Source organism: Schistocerca piceifrons, chromosome 4, assembly GCF_021461385.2.
Source record: "Schistocerca piceifrons isolate TAMUIC-IGC-003096 chromosome 4, iqSchPice1.1, whole genome shotgun sequence".
NCBI classification, from domain to species: domain Eukaryota; kingdom Metazoa; phylum Arthropoda; class Insecta; order Orthoptera; family Acrididae; genus Schistocerca; species Schistocerca piceifrons.
This window is the reverse complement of record NC_060141.1, coordinates 377,388,766-377,415,851: the sequence shown is the minus strand read 5'-3', so window position 1 is coordinate 377,415,851 and position 27,086 is coordinate 377,388,766. Positions and strand designations below refer to the sequence as shown.

General features: G+C 37.8%; 1 protein-coding gene across 1 annotated transcript in view; it reads right to left on the bottom strand.

The window, feature by feature from the left end:
- The window catches only part of LOC124796371 (translation initiation factor eIF-2B subunit beta), a 79,469-nt gene that overhangs the window by 31,666 nt on the left and 20,717 nt on the right, over positions 1-27,086 (bottom strand). The window contains exons 3-6 of the mRNA XM_047260532.1: positions 23,570-23,699; positions 15,490-15,638; positions 5,799-5,955; positions 2,435-2,629 (exon numbers count right to left, since the gene is read on the bottom strand). Of these exons, the coding sequence (XP_047116488.1) occupies positions 2,435-2,629; positions 5,799-5,955; positions 15,490-15,638; positions 23,570-23,699 (631 nt within the window). The remainder of the gene's footprint in view (positions 1-2,434; positions 2,630-5,798; positions 5,956-15,489; positions 15,639-23,569; positions 23,700-27,086) is intronic.

The window sequence follows — 27,086 nt, the reverse complement described above, 5'->3', positions numbered from 1 at the left end:
TTAAATGGCATCTGTTTTCACGGAGATTTTCATTATTTGTTTGTTTGTATGTTTTGTGATGTTTACAAAAATCAAACAATGGAAACTCCAGGTAGGAATATCAACAATGTAGGAAAAAGTAGACTGATACTTACCATAAAGAAGACACGTCAAGTTGCAGACAGGCATAATTAAAAAAAAACACTACAGAAAGCTTTCATCAGTACCACCACACACACACACACACACACACACACACACACACACACACACACACACACACACACGACTGCCAACTCCAGCATCTTTGGCCAGTATGCAGCTATCACGTGGGATGCAAGCAGCAATCTAGAGGGGGGCAGGGAAGTCTCTTCCCCTTCACCAGCTCCTCCAGATTACTGCTTGCATCATACATGATAGTGCATTCTGGACCAACAAGCTGGAGTTGGCAGTTTTTTGTGTGTGTGTGTGTGTGTGTGTGTGTGTGTGTGTGTGTGTGTGTGTGTGTGTGTGTGTGTCTTAATTATGCCTGTCTGCAACTTGACATGCCTACAGTGTTGATACGTTTACTGTAATTAAGAGAAGAAGATGCTCTCCAGATTTCCCATTTAAATATACATGACAATTTATGCATGAAAACTGTAAGTACTTCCTCTGAATTCCAACCATACAATTCTGTATTTAACAAAAACAAAATTTTATTGTCACAAGATAGGATCTTCTTCATAAATATTTTGAAAAATTCGAAATTTATTAAGTAGTGTATGCTGCAATGTTTTGAAAGTGTGACTTTTTTGTTCTGTCCTCCTGTTATTCACATTACTTTAAGACTAGCAGGAACTGAACTGTGAATTTAAATTCAAACATACAACCATGTACATTTATAAATCATCTGGTTATGATGTAACAGAAACAACACACCATGTCCTGTGCATTTTATTACTTTACAGTTATTGTTTATTTCCCACTGTCAACTACAAGGGGCATTCCTTACTGATTTACACTTTTTTTCCATCATTCATGGTGCACCATTTGACTCATCATTAGAGATGTACATATGTAGTAATTTGGTCTAACCGTAGGTGGTAGGACAATCACTAGAAGTGTAAGCCCTGCACAGAACAGCCCATTTTCCGAACAGCTGTCATTACGTGAGCAGACAATGTGGAGTGTGATCATCAAGGACAGTACTGGAAGATGTAGTTTCTGTGGGAGGTGTGTGTAAGCACTGTGGATATTCACAGGTGACTGGTAGCAAGGTGTGACTTGGCTCCTCTGATTTCTGAAGGCCGTCTTCAAACCACTTTCTGGATCCTGTCACACCCACTGCAGGAGAGCTGCTCACAGGTTTTACAAGACTGCGAAATGCTGTTTGCACAGAGGTTTCCTCGTAGTCCCAAGTAGATGGTATCAGAAGAGGCCAAGTCAAGGGAACATGGTGGGTATGGCAATACCAGGAATCTCATTTCAGTGATTACAGCTGTCACTTTCCAACTCGTAGGAGTGTTGTCATATTGCAACTGCACTTTCCATGAAGGTGCACACTCTCCACACACTGCCACCAATCACCTGTGAATATCCACAATGTTTAGGCCCTCCTTCCCCAAAAACTATGTCACCCAGTGCTGTCCTTAATGACCACGCGCCATGTTGTCCACTCATGCAGTGCTAGCAGTTGGGGAACTGGGCTGTACAGTGCAGGGATTTACACTTATAGTGATTGTCCTCCCACCTACAATTAGACCAAATTACTAGATACTTGTAGCTGTAATTATGACTCAACTGACACACCTTCAATGACGGGGAAAAAAATGAAGTTTAAATCAATACGGAATATTCCTCATATCCACATGCAGCAACACATTAGATGTGAAAAGTGTTTATCATGACAGGATGTGTCTTCTGCAAACGTTAAACTCCCATTTCTCCCAGTAATTAGCAATTCACAGGATAAATATTTATGCTAGTTTCTTCACTGCAATGAACATTTTTTTTTAGTTTTTATGAATGATACAAAACACACGAATGACTTTCTGTTTTCTTTTCTATTACAAAACTGCTGCACTACTAGTTCAGCTCTTCTATTGCAAAACAGATACGAGAACTTACCACACTTAAATGAATCACTAGCCACAGAGAAGTGAATCTTCTCACAGATGGAGAGACTTCACTAAAGTGTTAAAACCAATGTTAATGGTTTCTTTTGTCACTGCTTGGAGAACAATTTCATATTTATCAATTTTTATTTTTGTGGTACAATCATTAGTGATGCAACAAACTGCGAAATCCACAATAGTGTGAGCCTGACAAAATGGTTTTCCACATTTTCAGTTACAGTAAAAATAGGAAGCAGTATTCATGTGAACAGCAGAAAAACAAATCATATACTAGTATATGCAATCCAGAAACAAGTTTATCAAACAACAACTGCCGAAAGAAGTACATAGTTACTTACAGGAACTGAGAAATGTTTAGCTGCAAGGGCAACTGTGTGGCTGCCACAAAGAGCCCTTAGCCCACCATTTGCCATTACTGTATGAGTGCCAATAATAACTTTATTCACCCTGGACATTATAGCAAATATGGCAGAATCAGTTATAACTGTTGTTTGGATTTTACTTTTTCCTAAGCTCAAGGCTAACTCGTGACCCTGGAAGAAATGGACAGCAATACTTTAGAAAACAAGTATTCATTCTCAATGATGGAAATGTAATTAATACTATACAAACACCACAAATGCATGAAGCATATATAATGAAATAGACGGCAGTCACTATAGCTCTTAATTTATGGATTAAAACCAGCAAACTCTCCTCAACATAATTATTAAGGCTTTCATGGTCACATGTTGACTTATTGCCTGTTGGGTTCCATCTCTGTTTCTTCTGCCGATATTTAACAATTTTCCTGATGTTTTGCCAGCACAAGTGGATGGCACTGTCAAAAGTTCATACTCCATTGCTGGTGGTGGACTGTCTAGTCAACATGTCAACATGTTTCATAGCTATGGACAGAATGGGTCAACAATAATACATGTATATTACAGCACACCTTGAATTTAATAACAGAGCGACCAAATCTAACGAACTGCTCATTCAAAACTTCTACTCTTCTCTGTAATGTCACAAAGCACTACAGCTTTCACCTGCTCCTGGTTCCGTTTTGCATACAAGTTGATCAAATATATACAATTTGACTGCCTAGCATACACAATACAAATGACACAAACATATATAATCTGAAGGACATGAATTATCCTAATGAACTGACTTATCGGATGTTACAGAAGGAGAAAAGTGCAGCAGACAGTTGCAGTTTCTCACTTGCGGCTGCATGGAATAGAAACCATGCCTGTAAGGTCAAACAAATGATATCTGATTTCCTATAATCTATTAAGTACACTATATATATAAAATCTAAAAGGAAATCAATTATCCTACTAAACTTGCATATCAGGTATTTCAGAAGGTGAGCAGTGTAGCAAAATACATGCAGTTTCCCAACAACACTTGTGACTCCACGGAACACAAAATAGCACACAAGGCCAAGCAACTGTAATTTGATTTCATAATCTATAATGTACACATGATGCAAACATATACAATATGAAAGGGGATAAATTATCCAGCAGAAATAATGCATCAGATGTTGCAAAAGGTGGTCAGTGCAGCAACAGTTTCTCAGCAACACTTGCTGCCATGCAGCACTCACAATGGTGTGAGTTTTAGGTATCTACTCTAACAACTGTTCACTTAAAACTTTATATCTTTAAAATTTATTTGTCCTAAATTAATGAGGTTTTTATAGGTTATAGGCATGTGAATTGGTAGTGTAAATCTCAAGTTGTAGGATTTTTCAATTAAAAATAAAGAAGTCCTTTTCATTTTTCTAAATTAACTTTTTCTCAGCTCAGGATGAACTTCTAACAGAAAGCTTGGATTAGTTCTGAAGTTTTCGTTTGCAGTTATCAAAAACTGCAATCACTGTGAATGTACAGTATGTTACTGATTTTATAAAGAATGTTACTGAAGAGTGGTTCTATGCATGCTGGAATGTGCGATTAGCCAACAGTGCACATACTCTGCAGTGGTTGTAGCACTTGAGTCACTTGCCCACCTGCAAGAGCCCCTTTAGCTGGTAGGGTAGGCAGGATGCTAAGCTTCCACAATGATGAAAGGCTTAAGAACATCTACAGAGTAGTGGTGAAAGTCAGATTAGCATCCAACAACCAACTTCTTCTCTTCAGGTACACTTCTAAAAACCATTTTTGCCCAAAATGTTGCCATCTGTCTTCCAAAGTGATTAACATGTACTGCAACGATTTAACACTACAAAATCAAAATGCTGTATGTAGTGGTTACTGAAGGTGAGAAAAAAATTGATGTTCATCATCATATGAAAGCTGTCATCAGACAAATGCATAATCTTTCAGGGCTCCAAAATGCGACTCTTTGCAGTAAGGAACAAACTAATACTTTTGATTAATAAAATATCCCAAACAGATGAGTTACAGCAATAATTTGCCCCTACTAAACCACTATTTGTGTCAGAGCTGCCATAGTGGATTAACTCTCCTCATTGCACAAGCACTAGAAGATAAGGCTTGCAACCCAACAATGACTGCATACAGGCACGGTACAACTAAATGCCTCATCCTGCACACCACCAACAACAAAGAGGTCCACCGTCCCAAGGGCCTTCAATACAATGCTGTATGAGCCGCACCGTCTCATTAGCGGAACTTCCATCATTTGAATACCACCATGCCCTCTTCTTTGGCTTTCCAGAGATGTGGAGGGATGTAGTAGGGTTAAGTAGTACACAGACACAATGATGGAAGTTCAATTGAGTGGCAACTGATCCAAGAGGTATGACTGTCAAAGACTGCCACTGTTGCTCTGCGATTGCCAGGGCAAAAAACTCCTAACTTGAGCTTTTCTACAATGTTGCCTCATGACACAAAAGTTAACAACAAGCCAACTATAATTGGAAACTAGGCTGATTATTTTGCACATCTGATCTTCGCAACAACTATGTAGAATACCCCTGTTAATTACTGACCAGTGCTATTATACCAGACTTCACACACTGAGTGAGGCGGTGCAGTGGTTAGCACACTGGACTCGCATTCGGGAGGACGCCAGTTCCAATCCGTCTCCAGCCATCCTGATTTAGGTTTTCTGTGATTTCCCTACATTGTTTCAGGCAAATGGCGGGATGGTTCCTTTGAAAGGGCATGGCCGATTTACTTCCTCATCCTTTCCCAATCCAAGCTTGTGCTCCATCTCTAATGACCTCATTGTCGACGGGATGTTGAACTCTAATCTCCTCCTCCTCCTCCTCCTCCTCCTCCTCCTCCAGACCCACTATTATGAATTTAAACATATAATGTGTGTGGCATCATTATACTATATAGCACTCATTGTATTTCTCTCATTGTGTACCCGCATCTGACAGGAAGTGTTATTTCTTGTATATTCTTTCGACTGCGGCTTTTCAATTATGCTTTGGTTACTCTAGGCCCAGTTTGTGCTCTTTACAGCAAACCACAACTGTTTCGATACATGATGCTCCAGGATAGAACACAATATCACCCCAAACAGATAACATTTAAATCAAGTCTTTCAATCAATCCTTAATTTGTGAACACTTTTACAACTACAAGTAACACCCAGTGTTTATCAGATATCAAGTTATTTTATTTCAGTAACAGATATAACAATCAGCTGTTAACATGAACAGACAACATTTATATTTTCTAAAAAAAAAAAAAAAAATAAATTCTACTAACTCGGTGAATAACAAACTCATTTACTCACATGGCAAAATGGTGCACATTCTGCGACTATGACTTCAAATTTTCTGTACGCAGCAGCTTTCTTCAGGAAAGCTTGAACTGCATTAGATTTCCCTAGAGTCATTATTATTTCATTCGAATGGATATGTTCACTTGCTTGTTGGGCAATGTTATCTGCACTGGTAAAAAAGGAAGAATGAATGAGTTAAAACTAAAATTTTTTCAATAAAATAACACTGTCAATGCAGAAACTTGGAATACAAAAACTGAAGGGATTATCAGTCAAGTTCTGAACAAAGAATTGCAACAACTGTTTTTTTCAATTTTGGAGAAATATGAGGGACGCAAAATGACAACATTTGTGCTCAGAATGAACACCAGTTTCAAAAAAATATCAAATGTTCTTATACTGTGATCTCAAAGGAGTTATTCTCATCTTGCCTTAAAACATTGTTCTTATGATAGAAATAACAAAAGCTCTACTTTTCTGCAATGTAATTTTGTAGGGGTAAATTCATCATCGTTACTTTTCTAACAGTTTCTTGCACTTCCGCAACAGTATGTCGTAACAGCATTATGTATACATGACAATGGCAAACATTATTAGTCAACAACTGAAGATTGTCAATACAAACCATTACCAACACCTCCTTGCAGTAATTAGAGAAAAAAAAAGGAAAAAAAAAATAACATACAGCAATAATGTGATGTTCATTACATAGTTCTTTAACCAATCATCCAAGCAACAGTTCCTAATGGGAGGGAATCTCCATGGTATACAGTCACTGTAAAGAAATGTATAAAGAGACAGAGTACTGCATAATAAGTTTAAAACAAAGCATAGGGTTCTAGATAGAGACATGCTGAATGAAACGTGTTCTGCTGTCAAGAGAGCAATGTGTGATGCCTTCAGTGGCTACTGTAGCAGAAAGCGTAGCGGAATATTATTAAATGATATTTCACAAGACCCAAAGAAATTCTAGACATATGTAAAGGCTGTTCATGGCACCAAAGTTAATGTCCAGTCTCTAGCGAATGAGACAGGAACTGAAATTGAGGATAGCAAAGCAAAAGCTGAAATGCTTAAATCCATTTCCAAGCGCTGCTTTACCAAGGAAAATCCAGGAGAATTGCCCCCATTTAATCCTTGTATCACGGAAAAGATGAATGAAATGAGTATTAATATCAGTGGTGTTGGGAAACAGCTGAAATTTTTCAAATTGAATGAAGCTCCTGGGCCAGATTGACTCCCTGTAAGATTATATACTGAATTTGCTGCTGAATTAGCTCCTCTTCTGACTATAATCTATTGTAGATCCCTTGAATAAAAAACTGTGCCCTGTTCTTTGAAAAATGCACAGGTCACACCCGTCTACAAGAAGGGTAGTAAAAGTGACCCAATCCACAAACTACTGTCCAATATCCTTGACATCGATTTTTTGCAGAATCTTAGAACATATTATGAGTCCACAAGTAATGAGGTATCTTGAACAGAATGACCTCCTCAGTACCAACCTGCAAGGATTCTGAAAACATTGATCATGTGCAATTCTACTCACTCTTTTGTCATGAGGCATACTGAAAGCTTTGGATCAAGGTAACTAAGTAGATGCAGAATTTCTTGATTTCCAATAAGCATCCGACTCAGTACCACACCTACGCTTACTATCAAACATACGATCATATGGGGTGTCAAGTAAAATTTGTGACTGGACAGAGGACCTTTGGTAGGGAGGACGCAGCTTGTTATCTTGGATGGGGATCATCAAGTAACTTCAGATGTGCCCCAGGGAAGTATGTTGCAACCTTGTTGTTCATGTTGTGTATTAATGATCTTGCAGACAATATTAATAGCAACCTCAGACTTTTTGCAGGTGATGCAGTTATCTATAATGAAGTACTGTCTGAAAGAAGTTGCACAAATATTCAGTCAGATCCTAATAAAGTTTCAGAGGGGTGCAGAGTTTGGCAACTTGCTTTAAATGTTCAGAAATGTAAAACTGCACACTTCACAAAATGAAAAAACATGTAGTAGACTACGACTATAATATCAATAAGTCATAGCTGGAATCAGCCAACTCATACAAATACCTGGGTGTAGCGCTTTGTGGGGATATGAAATGGCATGCTCACATAGCTCAGTCATGGTTACAGGAGGTGGTAGTCTTCGGCTTATTTGTAGACTGCTGGGGAAGCAAAATCAGTCTACAAAAGGGACTCCTTACAAATCACTCATGCGACCTGTTCTAGAATATTGCTCAAGTGTGTGGGACCCATAGGACTAACAGGGGATATTGAACATGTACAGAAAAGTGCAGTATGGATGGTCACAGGTTTGTTTGACCCGTGGGAGAGTGTCACAGAGATACTGAAGGAAATGAAATGGAAGACTCTTGAAGATAAACACAAACTATCCCAAGAGAATGTGGTCTGTTAAAGTTTCAAATGACGGCTTTAAATGATGATTCTAGGGATATACCACAAACCCCTACGATCGCTCACACATGGATCATGAAGACAAGATTAGAGTAATTACTGCATGCACACAGACATTCAAACAATCATTCTTCCTGTGCTCCATATGTGAATGGAACAGAAAGAAACCCTGATAACTGGTACAGTGGAACATACCCTTTGCCATGCAGCTTATGGTGGTTTCCAGAGTATAGATGTAGATAGCTGAAAATCATCGATACCTGAGTTTATCACACTAATATTTCCTCATTATTGTGCCATTAATAAAAGGGTACAATAAATGAGCCATGAATACTTTTTGTAACAAATGCTAACTGGACTAAACAAGGTTACAAGAGGAAGTGTCCTTTGTTACATTAAGTAAACATCCTATCTTTCTTTCTTTCTTTCTTTTTTTTGTGCAATTTTAAAACTAACAGATCTAATCCCAAATCATTTAATTTTTAATGACTCTTACAGCATCTTAACTGCATAATTTAATGGCACACAAATGTCTCCTTTGGCTATCACCACCCAGTAACAGCAAAAGCATCTTTAACTACCAGATAGGGTTGCAGTGTGTTTCCGCAACTATTCATCAGTGTGTTGAGCCAGCACTGCTGTGCAAACAGACTGGTGGACTCGCACAACACTGTAACAAAACAGCTTGCATATGACCCCCAAACAGTACAAGGTGATTAAAAATACCCAACAAAATGTAATTTACACTGTAAATCTCTTCAGTGAAATGGCTCTTATTTTTATCATAGCTTCTGCTATCAAATATTTCAAAGAATTGGGCTTGAAATTTTCCTAGTGTATAGAATACATTCCCATTTTCTGGTGTGCACCCAGGACATCATTATCTCCTCTCCCCAGAAAAGGAAATAATGATCGCCCAGATGCAGGCCCAAAACATTATTTGATATTTTAACGATAATGTCAACAAGAACTAAAAATCTACCTAAAAAGGTGCATTTCACTGTAATTGCTCCATCTGCTGTGACACTTCTTTTTCAGAGGTTCATATAAAAGTGTAGTACAGTCACACCTTCCGCTGTCTTAGATGTGTAAGGCAAGCAGATTATGAAGGAATAGTATTGGTCACCTTGACCTATTGTTAATGTCCTGTTCCTGAATACTTTCATGAGTTGCAGTTACCCACTGATAGTGTAATATGTTGACCCTTTCAAATTATTTCCATTTTAAGCAAACATTGTTTGTTTCGTATAATTTTCTCTCTTTAAAGACTATTACTTGATTTGGTCATCAATTATGTTCAGTTCAGCCTTCCGATCCCTTAAACGTCAAGTGGGGTAGTGATTCGCATGGCAATTTTCCTATTGTGCTGTAGTACACTGACATAATCAGTATATCCCAAGGCATTGTGACAGCCCGTCATTTGTTTCTAGCATCAGTCATAATTCTCCTCCTTTAAAACAAGGTTCGAAAGAGCTGGAGAAAATCTGTCATTCTGATGATTGACCAAGTCTCAAAAGTGGCCAAAATATCATTTCATACTTTCATTCAACTAGGTAATCCAGGAACATACTTTTGTGCCATCCAGATTAGTTTTTCTGGCATCCTCCAGTCCTTCATAACATTGCACATTTTGTGATAGATAATATTGGACAACTCTTTTAAATGAAAAAAAAAACATTGTGATAATATGCACCCAGGTCTTCATTTGTCACTTTATCCACTCTAATCAGTAACACACAGACAAGATTACATTTTTAGATTTACCAATCACTATAATCTACACTAAACAAGTACATTTAAGATGCACAACACTCACACAGGAATAATCACTTTTTGTTACCAAATCAACAATGCTATGTATTTCTTTTTCTCAGATACAAGAATGAGGTTTAGGTGCTGTGTGGTAAAAAGACCCCTCAGTATGTCTTGCTATCTAGTATGTTTAATTTTTTGAAGTTGTGCCATTTCACAATCACTTTCCTCTACTCTGGCATCTCTTTAATTTATAGGTCTTGATTTCAAATCCATGTTGATTCTCATATTTAGTCCATTACCACAAGGTTGAGAGTTCACTAAGGGTATCAATGATACCTGCTGCCTCCTTAGTCTTGGTCAATTAACCTCTGCCTTTTCTTCTCAAAAGACAGATTTTTTTTCCAATTTAGGGCTCTACCATTTGTCTTGCTTTCTCAGTGCTGCTTTTGCAAGCATAGTGAGCCTGTTTCACTCCTGCTTCTTCTTGAGGATCAAGGGTTGTCATGTTATCTCTCCCAAATGTTCTTCACTATTCTGCCATATTCAATTTTCATGACAGCATTCCAGAATTCTCATGTCATACTATGGTTTGCATAACAGTCTTTCAGCCTCTGCACTACTGTGTCATTTCCTCTATTACTGGAAGAGATTGGACCGAAAATGAAGTGAAGCATAACATGTTCAGGTTAACAAAAAATATATAGACTTTTAAAACAGACTTTATTATAAATAGGAGAAATTCTGTCTGCACATCAATATTTTGAGTAATGTTTTATTCACACAGTTGTAACATTTTTTATCTAGTACATTAACCCTTTAGAGCTGACATGGTGTGCTGTGGGAACCTCACACATTTAAATTTTCATGAATATCTCAACTCCTGTTAGCTTTACATCTAACAGTTATGTATGTTTTCAAATCTTATCCAGGGCAGTCCCCAAAAATCAGTCTTTCCTTCTCATCCTGTCTGGTAAGTCTTCCTTGACCCAGGCTTCTGGGTGTCCTTTCTGAACTGTATCCCTTTCCCTAAACCTCTCTAGTGCTTTTCCCTCATCTTCATCCTTCGCCTTCAACCTTTCCAACATAAGAAGGATCCACTGGCTCCGAAAGCTTGTAAAAGTTAGTTATGTAAGTAACTGAATTAGAACACACTAAATTTCAGTTGTCATAGTTGTTCAGTAGACACAAATATACACTGTGGTGTTTAGATGATCCCGCATCATCAGTCCTAGTGTAACAAAAATCAAAATAATACCAAGTGGCAATTTTTTAAAAATTTTACAGCAGTTTCATTGTTCTCACATTCCATTTTACATTAAGTGTATCCACTGTCATCTAGTACTGCTATTGTAACTGCTTTCCATGTGAAATAAAAGTCTTGGAGTCAGTTTGCTTTCTGTCATTGTACAGTAACAACTTGATATACAGTACATCTGTATGCACAAAGAAAACAAAAGATGAATACAGAGGTTACTAGAAGAAGTTGAAGCAGAAATAACATATGATTAATTAGATTCAGAGTCATCTGAGAAGTGTGAACAACAGGAACATATAGTATGGATGGTGATGATAATGAAGTAAGTTTTGAAAATAACAGTGTTATGAAAAGAATAGTTTCCACTCACCATATAGCAGAGATGCTGAGTCACTGACAGCACAACAAGGGCTGTCAGAAAGTGAGCTTTCAGTCAAAAAGGCCGTGGAAAATAGACCGACTCCCCCCCCCCCCCCCCCAACACACACAACACACACACATGGCCATAGTCTCTGGCTTCTGGGGCCAGACTGTGAGCAGCAGCGCATCTTGGGAGAGACAACCAGGTGGTGGGGGTAAGGAGGAGGCTCGGGCAGGGAGAGGCAAGTATAGCGGGGTACGGGTGGGTGACGGTAAAGTGTTGCTTGTGGGATTGTACTCGGACAAGGTGGAGAGAGGGTAGAGCACCTAGTTGCAGGTTAGATGGTGAGCAGGGGGGCAGGGGCACAAAAAGAGAGAATTAAAAAGAATGAGGGTGCATTGATGGAGTAAAGGACGGTGTACTGCTAGTTCTCATTCCAGCACTACACAGCCCTCTATTCCATCAATGCACCCTGTCTTTTTACTAATCTCCTTTTCCACTGCATCCCCCCGCCCTCTGTCTAACCTCCCAATTGCATCTAGCTTCCCTACCCTCTCTCCGCCTTGTCCTAGTATGCTCCCACAAGCAGCACTTTACCATCCCCGGCCACTACCCCACTCCCCCTCTCCGTCCCAGCCTCCTCCTTACCCTCCTTGCCTCCATCATCATAATGCCTTGTTGGCTGAAAGTTCACTTTCTGACAGTCTTTTTGTGCCTACCTGGGACTCAGCATCTCTGCTATAGTGAGCAGCAACTATCCTTTTCATAATGGTGTTACAGTCCATCCCAGATTTTCCATTCTTCAAGTTTTGAATATAACAATTTGTATTTCGAAAAAGATAAATTAATGAAATGGATGAAGAACCCTCCACGAAGAAATGTAAGGGCACAACCTCAAAATACTGTTAGTCTACTACCAGGTGTGAGTCATGTAATCAGAATAGTGAAGTCAATTTTAGACTGCTTCCTTTGTTATTTGATGAAAGTATGTTCAAAAAATCTACGTGAGGGAATTCTCCCTAGAAACAAAACAAAAGATATGGCTGAAATTGAGGCTTTTGTTTGGATATTTATTTTGGCTAGTTTTCACTGCTTTGATCATATGAACCAACAGGACCTTTGGGGCAGAAATGGTTTTGGAATCAACAAATTTCCCATTCCAACGCATACTATGGTGTCGCCCTCAGACACCACACTTGCTAGGTGGTAGCCTTTAAATCGGCCGCGGTCCATTAGTATACGTCGGACCCGCGTGTCGCCACTATCAGTGATTGCAGACCGAGCACCGCCACACGGTAGGTCTAGTCTAGACAGACTCCCTAGCACTCACCCCAGTTGTACAGCCGACTTTGCTAGCAATGGTTCACTGACTACAGATACTCTCATTTGCAGAGACGACAATTTAGCATAGCCTTCAGCTACGTCATTTGCTACGACCTAGCAAGGCGCCATATTCAGTTACTATGTCTTCTAAACAGACAATATTGTGAATCATGTACCATCAAGAGCAATGTTCATCATTAATGGATTAAAGTTAAATATCAAACTAATTATGTCCACTTTCTGAATTCTCATTCCTTGTCATGTTCCAGACCTCACGTCAGTATAGTTCTTCCCTCCTCACGCCAGCCTGCGTGAGCTAAAATGCGTGCATTTCGGCCTCCTCTCGTAACACGGTGTTGGCTCTTCTGCCAACCCAACACATATGGTTTGAAGACATTTAAAGCACACAAGAGAGAATGAAAATGGTTAACCTTACAGCTACTAAGGAAGTATGTGAAATGTTCCAGGCAAACTGTAACAAGAACTGCAGTGTCAGAATATACTACAGTGGATGAACAGTTGGTCACCTTCAGAGGAAAGCGTAGTTTTTGCCAGTATGTTCCAAGCAAGACTTAAAAATATGATCTGAAAATTCTAACCACCTGTGATGCCAGGACTTAGTGCATTCTTGCCATGGAGATACTGATCAAAAGAGAGAGAGACAGGTCACACAACATTTCAAACTTGCCACAAGGCCTTATTTCACTGATCAAGGCAACTGAGGGGACTGGCTACAATGTAACAACAGACAATTGGTGTACTAACTGCAGCTTGTCTAAAGAGCTGCTGAGGAAGAACTTACTTTGGTTGGAACTGTTAATAAAAATAAAACTAAATTTCCTCCTGAATTTGTGAATGTGAAGCAGTGCAAAATAAACAGATGCTTATTTGAATTTCAAAGGTTTTGACAATCACTTCATATGTGATGAACAAGAACTTCATACTTCCTTTATCTAAGCATTTCAATAACAAAGTAGATGACAGTACCTGAGAGAAAAAGAATTCTGAAAACATCATAATGTGCAATTCCACAAAAGCAAGGGTCAATACATTGGATGAAATGTGTGCCACCTACTCCATATCAAGAAGAACAAGGCACTGGTCATGTGAAATATTTTTCTGTATCCTGTGTATTTCTGCAATATATACTTAAATAATATTTATCAGAAATAATGAGACCAATAATATTACCGGAAGATTGTTCCTACAAGAATGAAAAGATCAGCTGGAAAGTCCCACTACACACAAGAAATCAGAATTTTCAAATCCAACAAACAGTAAAAGGCCAAAATGACAACATAAGAAGATGAAAATCAAGAACCTCCAGCAGAAAGACCAGGGCTAGCTAACAGAAATGTGAACAATAGATAAAACAAGAAGGGAAGATGTACAAAGCGCTCCTGAAGTAAAGACATGAAAAAAAAAAACTCTATATGAAGTGTATAAAAAATGTGCAAGTCATATAGTTACAATGTGTAATGATGTTCTTTATATAAAAATTATGTTTCTGATTTGGAATGAAGCATAAAATAATGCTGATGGAAGCGATAGATATGTACCACCTGAACACAGAAAGAAAGAAATATTACTATTTTTATTGCTATCTAGTGTTAATCTTTAAAATAATATTACCAATGCATTTACATTGTATACACATGTTGAAGAGTCTAAGACTTCGTTACAATAATATTACAAGGATAGATTGCCACTCAGTATATAGAGGAGACACTGAACCACAGACAAGCAGAACAAAATGACTTCTACACATTTAAGCTTACTGCTGAAAGGTCTTCTTCTGAAAAGATAGATTGCTTCTTATCATAAAGACGATGTGTTAAGTTGCAGACAGGCATAAAACACAAGTAAACGTATTTAATTGTCCCTGGTTGCAACTTAATGTGTCATCTATATTGTAAGTAACAAACTGTCTTTTCTTTCATTGTTGAAATACCAACCTGGAGTTTCCGTTTTTTTGAAAACACACACACATTTGCACAAGCACAGCTCACACACACATAACAAATGCCTCTGGCTGCTGAGGTTGGACTGTGGTCTGCACTTGTGCTTGATGAGAAGAGCAGTCTGGTGCAGGTGGTGGAGGCAAGGAGGCGGCTGGGGCGGGGAGGGATAGGACGGTAGGAATTGGGGAAGGTGTAGTGCTGCTTGTGGGACCAGCAGGGACGTGGTGGGGACAGGATAGGTGCAGTCGGGAGGTTTGATTTGTGTGTGTGTGTGTGGGGGGGGGGGGGGGGTTCTCTCCTTCAGAAGAAGGTCTTTCAGCTGATGAAAGCTTAAATGTACAGCAGTCTTTTTGTTGTGTGTGTCTGAGGCTCGGTGTCTCCTCTATATAGTGAGTAGCAATCTATCCTTTTTATAATATTGTCATTATTCAATCTTGGACATTTCATTGTTCAATAATATTGCAACATAGAAGTTCTGCAGAGTAACCTCTTTAGTCTCTTAAAGCTTGAGGTGTTTCCAACAGCCAATATCAGTACTAACATTATAATACAACGCACCAGTCCATAAGGATTAACATGAGAATTTTGGCTTGGGGTCAAAACTATGGGTGCAAATACTTACCTAGTTTCAAGTTCAACTTGAAACTCACTGATATGTTCAAGAATTGCGGATTTTAGCTGTGGAATATGTTTGCTGTAATCATCATCATCACCCTCTGATGTTACTATCTTATGAAGAGATTCTTGGGGATCAACCTCCTCTTGTTTATTCTGGAAACATGACATAAAGCATTCTTGAATGCAGCATAATCTCTATTACAAAAAAAATGTTGCACAGTAAATGCATCTGGTTCATTATTAACAAAGAAAAAAGTCAGTATTCAGCTTCATAAAAATCTTATTGGATTCACTTAGCCGGTTTCAACACATTAATCTGTCAACTTCAACAGTTCAAAATAGGCTGAAAACTTAGGTAAGCAGACATCAAATAAGGATCAGATGACAGTGTCCTACAAAGAATCGGCAGAAAATGTACACAAAATTATGTTAAAAACAAATGTACAATAATTTATCATTAGAACCACAATATATCTACATTAAAGAATCAATAAATCAAGTCACATCACAAAAGAATACATAATATATGTGATGGCTAGCAAGCAACAGATTTTCAAATTACAAATCATACACAATATATGCAACCAAAGCAATGTCTACCAACATACTGACAACTTGAAGAGAATTTATAATGTCTACATACGAAGTATGAGTGCTAGTGTTCATAAAATCTTAATAACAGTATGCATAGTGGGAGCACTAGTATTCAATGAACCTTATATCATATAAAATATTTAACATAAGCATATAAAAGACAATTAAACCTTGGATTAAGTGTAGTACAATCACAGAAGTATTAAAACAGCATTACTTGTAAAGGGAGATAAACAAAGGCAAGTAAAACATTCTACTTTATTATCAGCCAATATTGGTGCCAAGGACAAATGGAGAAGCACTGACTTTTCAGTATCTTCGGGACAAGACCAATTGCTGGATACGAGTTCTCAGAAGTGGAAGTAAGTAAGCTGCACGCATGTTACAATGCCAGGGTGTGGAGATTGCTGACTGAAGATTGAGAGTGTAGAACCAATGCCTGTACCTCATATAAATGCTGGCTAGAACCTAGTACATGAAACTTAGTATAACTTGGTAGGCATTTCAGCCAATTAGCATTTTGCAGCCACACATTAAACAAAGTTGTAGTCCATGGCTACAACAAGAAATCAAGTTAAAAAACAAAAAACCCATGTTACATTAAAAACCACTGGTACACACTGACTTGAGGCAATAAAATCATCACACAAATTTACTTGAGAAAATGTGAACAAGCCAGTTCTTGATGTGTAATCTAACACAACAACAGTTTGACATTAAGTAAGTTACTTTAAATCATTTACCAGAGGATGCCATATAATGGGCAAATACTGCAAATTGAGTCTTTTACAAGGATTTGAAATTTGTAAACATTCCCATCTTAACTCTAAGGATTTGCTGACTGATCAGCTCACACTGAAGAATAGATTGTTCTTTGATTTTACAACTTCTCTGCTATGCCTCCAATTATATATTAATGGTTTTCAGCAAAGCATCCCATGATGAACAAGATAAAATCACATAATGTGCATTGTTCAGTTCATACATTTTAGACAGAGAGAGCGGAAATTTTCAAATACATTGGCCAATAAGAAGATGATGATGTTGTGGTCTTCAGTCCAGAGACTGGTTTGATGCAGCTCTGCATGCTACTCTATCCTGTGCAAGCTTCTTCATCTCCCAGTATCTACTGCAACCTACATCCTTCTGAATCTGCTTAGTGTATTCATCTCCTGCTCCCTCTACGACTTTTACCCTCCACACTGCCCTCCAATACTAAATTGGTGATCCCTTGATGCCTCAGAATATGCCCTACCAACCGATCCCTTCTTCTAGTCAAGTTGTGAAACAAATTTCTCTTCTCTCCAATTCTATTCAATACTTCCTCATTAGTTATGTGATTTACCCATCTAATCTTCAGCATTCTTCTGTAGCACCACATTTCGAAAGCATCTATTCTCTTCTTGTGTAAACTATTTATCGCCCATGTTTCACTTCCATACATGGCTACACTCCATACAAATACTTTCAGAAACAACTTCCTGACACTTAAATCTATACTCGATGTTAACAAATTTCTCTTCTTCAGAAATGCTTTCCTTGCCATTGCCAGTCTACATTTTATATCCTCTCTACTTCGACCATCATCAGTTATTTTGATCCCCAAACAGAAAAACTCATTTACTACTTTAAGGGTCTCATTTCCTAATCTAATTCCCACAGCATCACCCAAATTAATTCACCTACATTCCATTATCCTCATTTTGCTTTTGTTGATGTTCATCTTATATCCTCCTTTCAAGACATTGTCCATTCCATTCAGCTGCTCTTCTAGGTCCTTTGCTATCTCTGACAGAATTACAATGTCATCGGCAAACCAAAAAGTTTTTATTTATTCTCCAAGGATTTTAATTCCTACTCTGAATTTTTCTTTTGCTTCCTTTACTGCTTGCTCAATATACAGATTGAATAAAATCGGGGATAGGCTACAACCCTGTCTCATTCCCTTCCCAACCACTGCTTCCCTTTCATGCCCCTCGACTCTTATAACTGCCATCTGGTTTCTGTACAAACTGTAAATAGCCTTTTGCTCTCTGTATTTGACCCCTGCAACCTTCAGAATCTGAAAGAGAGTATTCCAGTCAACATTGTCAAAAGCTTTCTCTAAGTCTACAAATGCTAGAAACGTAGGTTTGCTTTTCCTTAATCTACTTTCTAAGATAAATCATAGGGTCAGTATTGCCTCATGTGTTCCAACATTTCTACAGAATCCAAACTGACCTTCCCTGAGGTCAGCTTCTACCAGTTTTTCCATTCATCTGTAAAGAATTCCATTTAGTATTTTGCAGCCGTGGCTTATTAAGCTGATAGTTCAGTAATTTTCACATCTGTTAACACCTGCTTTCTTTGGGATTGAAATTATTATATTCTTCTTGAAGTCTGAGGGTATTTCACCTGTCTCATACATCTTGCTCACTAGATGGTAGAGTTTTGTTAGGCCTGGCTCTCCCAAGGCTGTCAGCAGTTCTAATGGAATGTTGTCTACTCCTGGGGCCTTGTTTCAATTTAGGTGTTTCAGTGCTCTGTCAAACTCTTCACGCAGTATCATATCTCCTATTTCATCTTCATCTAGATCCTCTTCCATTTCCATAATATTGTCCTCAAGAACATCGCCCTTGTATAGACCCTCTATATACTCCTTCCACCTTTCTGCTTTCCCTTCTTTGCTTAGAACTCGGTTTCCATCTCAGCTCTTGATATTCATGCAAGTGGTTCTCTTTTCACCAAAGGTCTCTCTAATTTTCCTGTAGGCATTATCTATCTTACCCTTAGTGATATGTGCCTCTACATCCTTACATTTGTCCTCTGACCATCCCTGCTTAGCCATTTTGCACTTCCTGTCGATCTCATTTTTGAGACGTTTGTATTCCTTTTTGCCTGCTTTATTTACTGCATTTTTGTATTTTCTCCTTTCATCAATTAAATTCATTATCTCTTCTGTTACTCAAGGATTTCTATTGGCCCTCCTCTTTTTACCTACTTGATCCTCTGCTGCCTTCACTATTTCATCTCTCAAAGCTACCGGTTCTTCTACTACTGTATTTCTTTCCCCCATTCTTGTCAGTCGTTCCCTAATGCTCTCTCTGAAACTCTCTACAACCTCTGGTTCTTTCAGTTTATCCATGTCCGATCTCCTCAAATTCCCAACTCTTTGCAGTCTCTTCAGTTTTAATCTACAGTTCATAACGAATAGATTGTGGTCATGGTCAGAGTCCACATCTGCCCCTGGAAATGTCTTACAACTTAAAACCGGGTTCCTGAATCTCTGTCTTACCGTTATATAATCTATCTGAGACCTTCCAGTATCTCCAGGCTCCTTCCACATATACAACCTTCTTTCATGATTCTTGAACCATGTGTTAGCTATGATTAAGTTATGCTCTGTGCAAAATTCTACCAGGCGGCTTCCTCTTTCTTTCCTTACTCCCATTCCATATTCACCTACTACGTTTCCTTCTCATCCTTTTCCTAGTATCGAGTTCCAGTCACTCATGACTATTAAATTTTTGTCTCCCTTCACTATCTGAATAATTTCTTTTATCTCATCATACATTTCATCAATCTCTTCATCATCTGCAGAGGTAGTTGGCATATAAACTTGAACTACTGTGGTAGGCGTGGGCTTTGTATCTATCTTGGCCACAATAATGTGTACACTATGCTGTTTGTAGTAGTTTACCTGCATTCCTATTTTCCTATTCATTATTAAACCTACTCCTGCATTACCCCTATTTGATTTTGTGTTTATAACCCTGTATTCACCTGACCAGAAGTCTTGTTTCTCTCGACACCTAACTGCACTAACTGTCACTATATCTAACTTTAATCTATCCATTTCCTTTTTTAAATTTTCTAACCTACCTGCCTGAATAATGGATCTGACATTCCACACTCCGATCTGTAGAACGTCAGTTTTCTTTCTTCTGATAACAACGTCCTCCTGAGTAGTCCCTGCCCAGAGATCCGAATGGGGGACTATTTTACCTCTGGAATATTTTACCCAAGAGGATGCCATCATCATTTAACCATACAGTAAAGCTGCATGCCCTTGGGAAAAATTATAGCTGCAGTTTCCCCTTGCTTTCAGCTGTTCACAGTACCAGTACAGCAAGGTGTTTTGGTTAGTGTTACAAGGCCAGATCAGTCTATCATCCAGACTGTTGCCCCTGCAACTACTCAAAAGGCTACTGCCCCTCTTCAGGAACCATACATTTGTCTGGTCTCTCAACAGATACCCCTCCGTTGTGGTTGCACCTACGGTATGGCTATCTGTATCGCTGAGGCACGCAAGCTTCCCCTCCAACGGCAAGGTCCACGGTTCATGGGTGGGAAGAAGATATTGGTTTCAAAATATATGTCAGAGTAATATTGTAATGTCTTACATTCAAATAAACACCTCACTTTGCATGTTCTTTAGTTTTCATATTCTCTGATATATACTTCAATAAGCGACAACTCTTTATGAAGCAAAACATGATCATCAGTTACATACTCATATAGAAACATTTACTGTCTTATTATTCAACTTAAATCTTTCACTGTTTGGGAATACTTTCATGTTATTATCAACTCATTTTCCTAGTAAGCATGCCAAAATGTTGAAAGAATCTATAAATCAAAATGTTATGTCATAGTGATGTTTCACTGCAATAGTTTTATTAAATGTATTATACTTTTCCATGCTTGCTGCAATCACTTATTTTATTATGCTCACTTTCTTCCATCTGCTCACTTAGGTTCATTCATTTCATTTTCCACTGCCAGCTTAAACTTCAACAAATAATCATCACTTCCCAAAGTTCATCTTCAATAGATGTTATTTCATTATCATGTGAAGTCTTTTTTGTTGTTTTCACTGATACATCTACACTCGTACTCTGCAAATCTTTGTGCAATGCGTAGCGGTGTGTCGCAGAGGGTATTTTCAGTACCATCATCTGATCCCTCCAACCCTGTTCCACTCGCGAATAGTGCATCATTAGGGCTTCTTCCTGTTCCATTCACGTATTGAAAAGAGAGAGAGAAAAAAAAAGTACCATAGTGTTTGTGTGTTGTGTTTTTGTTGAATCCTATTGTTTCTCCATGGGAGGGGGAAGGGGAGCTTCTACACATAATGTTTTATGCGAGACAGACATGGATGTCAAAGAACGTCTAAATAAATTCTCAGATGAAGACTTTGATGACAGGGATAATGACCCTGATTTCTAGATATTTAGTGATCACAACACTAATCTGGAGCAGGGAACTGAAAGCAAAGAAGATGTTACAGCTGATGACAGTGGAGCACGTTAGTTCCTCAGTAATAAACTGTTTTCAATAGAGAAAATAGCAGTCACAAGTTAACATAAGAATAAGACAGCAAAACATCATCTTGCAGCTTCCTGAACTGCACAGACTTTGGAAAGTCTCTAAGAAAACACTGCTGTTTTAGAGGTATGGAATCTGTCTGTTCTTTACCCAAGATATTTGTCTATTGGTGTATTCAGCCATTGACAAATCCAGGAACGAATCAGTTTACAGCTGGTCTGCAACCGACTGAACAGGCAGAGATGTTTTCTGATGTATTGTTAGTGAAGAAAGATTTCTCTTTTTACTGTCTGCATTGCGATTGACAACAAGATGACCAGGAGGAAAGAAAGAAAGTAAACAAGTCAGCAGCAATTTCACAAATCTTTCTACATTACATCCAAAATAGTCAACTTTACTACTTTACTAGCTGCAACTGTGTGTGTCGATGGCATGCATGTACCTATCTGTGGAGGATGAGGGTTTAGAACGCATATGCCAAACAACCCGGCAAAACATGGCTTCAAAATTCAGCACTTGATTGATGCTCGTACAAATTACTTGTATAACACATATATTTATTCTGGAAAAGGCAGCAATGGTCACACCCTTCTAGTGTTCCCATACACTCTGTTCTTTGACTATGAAACCTACTGAAAATATGCAGAGAAATACTTCAGGTGACAACTGGTACTTGTCAGTAAAACTAGACAATGAACTTTTTTATTTAAAAAGTGACTTCCATGCACCCTGCAGTAAATAATTACCTTAACCCTGAAAAACCTGAGATCATCATGTTTTATAACATGACAAAAGGTGTCATGGACTGTCTCAACCAAAAGTATGCAGCTTATTCATCAAGTTGCTGGGTAAGAAAATGGTCTTCGGTCATTTTCTTCACAGTGGTGGATGTTGCTTTTGGTGTGAATTCTTACGTTTCACACGAAACTTATCCAAAGGTAGAAGTAAAGGCCAGATGGATCTTCATGAAGACTGCAGCAAGAGGCATTACTGAGCCTCATATGAAGCATAAGACTATCTATTGGATGCTTGCCATGAAAGTTAAGTGACACCATCAGAAGAATATTTGACATAAGGGAGGAACACCAGACACTGACAGAAGAATTTGAAAAAAAACATTTGCCCTTTAACTCCCCATTATGAAGAAGACAACAAGATATATGTGTCAACTGTGAGGTGTTCCAATTTGTTTGGAGTATGTCAAAGCAGGTTGTATGAAATGCACGAAGTTGAAAGTGATTAAAATATGATTCAGAACCTCATGACAATACAAAATTACTTGTTCTTTTAAAATTAAAATGGCTAAAGTTTCTCCCTTTGTAGAATTATGGAACACAATAGTCAATCTACTTTGAAAAAAGTCAGATCTAACTTTTCACATGATTTCTCACAAAAGAAATGTGTTTTTCCACATAGTTACGTTGTGAGGTGAGTGAGTAAAGAGATAACTATCAACTGTTATTTTTAGAACACACTAATAAAAATATACTATAAATTTTGCTGTGCTTTAATTGTCCAGGTATTTTAAATTCTGATTTGTTAAAAAAAAAATCATAAAGCCTACTCCCAAGAAGTGTTATGAACAATAGGAAGTAATGTAAACATACAGTCAGCAGACCACTGGTTCTGTATAAACAGAATGGAAAGGTAGCCCAACAGATCCCTCCATAGTAATTATGTTCCTGTCAACATGCATAGCAGCTAAGGGTTAAAAGGAGTTTCCCATATATTAAAGATATGCACCAAATGTATTACAGTGATGCAATTTGAATCAAACTGCACACAGATATTAGAAAAAATCAAATTTGATGAAAGTTTATTGAAGGCTGCACCAATGTGCACAGAGACTTCACACCAAGAGGCTATAATAAATTATGCATTTGAATGTATAGTTACTGACTTTTAATCTGCGCACACAACCAGACCATATGCACATGACTCCTCTCCCCTCTCGCACCTCAAGCAAGACAATGCCCCATTAATTATGCAGTTACCAGAACCTACCTAAAAAGTAAGTAATATCATTTCATCTAACCTGTAGCTATATTTGTGTGCTTCAAATTATTTTATCTTTTCAAAAGTGAAGCTACAATTTAAGACTCTGCATTTCCCAACATTAAGTTACAGCCATGTATACTAATTCAGTGTGTTAATATTAAACAAAGTGATGGATACTTACATACCTGTTGTGCTGAGATATATTCTTCTCGGATGATTTTTAAAATTCTTCTCACCATATTATCAACAGAAGCATGAAGGGGCAAAGAGTTTGATAAACTTCGACCACCTTCTTTGATAATGCTCAGTAACTCCCTGAGATCAATGAAAACCAATAAAAACACAGGAAACAAATAATATAACAAAATTTTTAAAATGTTTCACGAATTCAGCATCATTAATACTAACTTTTGCAGAAATCTATATCTATCTATCCATCTGTATCAACAAATTATAAATAAAGTCCCCAGCCACAGTTTTTGTCTGTACATTCAGGCTAATCTTGTGAGTGACTGTTGGGATCTTGGCATGATTTTCACAAACAGAACAGACTAGCCTACAAGGAAGGATTATGTATATCACTCCATATTATAAAACAAACAAGTCTTCTTGCTGTGGATTCTTACAAGGAGAGGTCGCCAGCTGGGGGATCGACTTTTTGAAACCAAATACATGGTGATGTATGTTAAGACCCCAGGTATCATACCTTGTAGCCATTCACTCTGGTGGGCCCTCATTTGTAACTGACAAAAAACGGAATTTTTTGTGATGCTCAATAACTTTAAAAAAGTCGAAGTACATAGTCTGGTTGCGTGGTGCAATGGACAGGATGATAGCTACACAGGTAAGAGGTTGTGGCTTTGAATCTCGTCAGCTCTAGTAATTTAATTTTATTTTTAAATATTTATCGAAAAGACTGATCATTATTTTTATTCAATTAATTGGTTTGAATGTTATTTTTATTTCTATTCTTTTGACACATTATTTTAACTTCCATATGATTTTTTTTAAATTTTTTATTTTTTGTTATATTATTCTTTTTCCAACTGAAATTTTTGTGAATATGAATCAAATTATATTTATCTGCTATAACACCCAATTATTTGAAAATTCTGATCTATCAGTTAAAGAAACAAAAGACCAAACAACCTATTTATAATGGCTGTACAGTGGTGTGAAAAATGCTTTTTATGTTACCAGATGTGCAATTTTTTTGCATGGTAACCATCATACAAACATTTAAAACAAAACTGTACTACGGACAAAATAACATGCATGTTAAATGATGTATAACACAATTCAAACAAATATATCTAAAAACGAAGATGATGTGACTTACCAAATGAAAGTGCTGGCAGATCGACAGACACACAAACGAACACCAACATACACACAAAATTCAAGCTTTCGCAACAAACTGTTGCCTCATCAGGAAAGAGGGAAGGAGAGGGAAAGACGAAAGGATGTGGGTTTTAAGGGAGAGGGTAAGGAGTCATTCCAATCCCGGTAAGTCTTTCCGGTCCCGGGATTGGAATGACTCCTTACCCTCTCCCTTAAAACCCACATCCTTTCGTCTTTACCTCTCCTTCCCTCTTTCCTGATGAGGCAACAGTTTGTTGTGAAAGCTTGAATTTTGTGTGTATGTTTGTGTTCGTTTGTGTGTCTGTCGACCTGCCAGCACTTTCATTTGGTAAGTCACATCATCTTTGTTTTTAGATATATTTTTCCTACGTGGAACGTTTCCCTCTATTATAAAACAATTCAAACAAAGTGAGATATAGATATAATTAACACAATAATGTGGACAAAAAAAGCAGGGTGATAAAACAAAAGCAATTAAATCAAAATACATATAATTAATTAAAAACAGATGAACAAATATTTCAAATGGAAAAAAAGAATGATAGAAAGAAAAATTAGAGCACATGAAGAAGTTGATATTATGATTAAAATGATGTGACAAAGGAATGGAAATAAAAAATTACATTTAAATCAATCAGTTGAATAAAAATGACAATCAAAGTAATTTCAATAAAGATTTTAAAATAAAACAAATTAGTGCACCACAACCTTCTGCATGTGAAGATAAAATCCTATCCATTACATCACACAACAAGACTATTTGCTGCAACTTTTTAATGCCTTTTTTTTTTTTTTTGCATATGATACCTTGGATCTTAACCATCATAAAATGTATAGATTGTTTCAAAAAGTCGATCCCACTGCTGGGGACCTCTCCCTGTTAGTACTATCTGTGTGAACATGGCACAGGCTGCTAGTTAATGACAAGATACAAAATGTTAACAAAAACTAAACTTTAGATGCAAAAAAACAAAACCTCACAATTCATTAATTTTATTATAAGTGATCAGAAGACGGAGAAGCTGATGGATCCACAGTGCATCTTCTTGCCTTGGGAGTGGAAAACTGTCCGCAAAAACAGAATTACTAACAATCAAAAACTTTGGAATGTAGAGGCCATTAGAAATCATACAGGCTCATACACTGAACTTCTGTTATTAAAAAAAATAAAAAAATGAGGATTCAGGTCTTAAAGTGGAGATAACTTAGGGGATGAACTGTACCCAAACAAGTCAGCAAAAGTCAGTGAACTCCTCCATAATAATTTGATTTGGAGTGTTCAATACATGAAAGTATACATCAAAAAACTGAAGTGAAAGAAAATCTGGCAGAACAATAAGTGCAAAGAATGCAAATATTATGCGAACATTCACAAACATTGTTGAATCCCCAGCCAAAAGTACGAAAGACTTAAAGAGAAACAGTGAATGGCCCCCTCAAAAGCACATTTCCTTTTCTCTGAAAATAATTATAACAGTCTAGATCGCATGGCACATTTATTGAAAGGTGAATGGGTTTGATCATCCCATAACTTTCTTCTGCCCTACAGCCATTTTGATGAACAATGGTTGCCTATGGAGCAGAATTGCTGCACGACAATAGTAAACTGATCCTCCTCTTGACTATCATCATTTAGTGGTTCCTGCTCCATACACAGCTCCTATCCTTCAAAATAGGTGTAAGTCTCAAGATGACCACGTGATGGTCAAAACTGGTCATCTTTAAATAGATGTGCCTTATGATCTAAACTGTTATAATTTTTTTAAGGATTGTATTTGGATCACTGATATCTCTAGTAACGTTTTCAGAAGTAATTAATAGATTTAATGTTGTGGAGGGAATTTGGCCCCACACAAAAGTAGATCGTTTTATGGGATGAAAGGGATAAGTACTCCTCCTTGTGTTATCCAATTCACATGAAAATGTGTGTCAGATGGGACAACTAGGATGAAATGAAAGCACTCACCCAAGCCAAGTTGTAACCTGATCCAAGGGGTGCGTGGCACATGGGAAGTTTCCTGAATGGAGCCTCAGGGATTCTAGGCAACCTCCTTAATTGTACATTGGTATGGGGATCATGGGCATGGGCTAATGTACCCCCAAGTCTCATGGGACAAAAATGTACAACACAGTAACTAATCTAAAAACTCAGAGACTTGATGATACCTACAATATCCAAACACTGGGCACTGAACCAATGTAAACAGAAGTGGAAAATATCACTGAGATGCTGGACCAGATTTAAGATCAAAGCCCTGTCTACGGCACAAAGGAGGAAACTTCAAAGACAACAAAGAGAAAAAAAACACAAAGAATGGCTTCCTAGGAACATATGGAGGA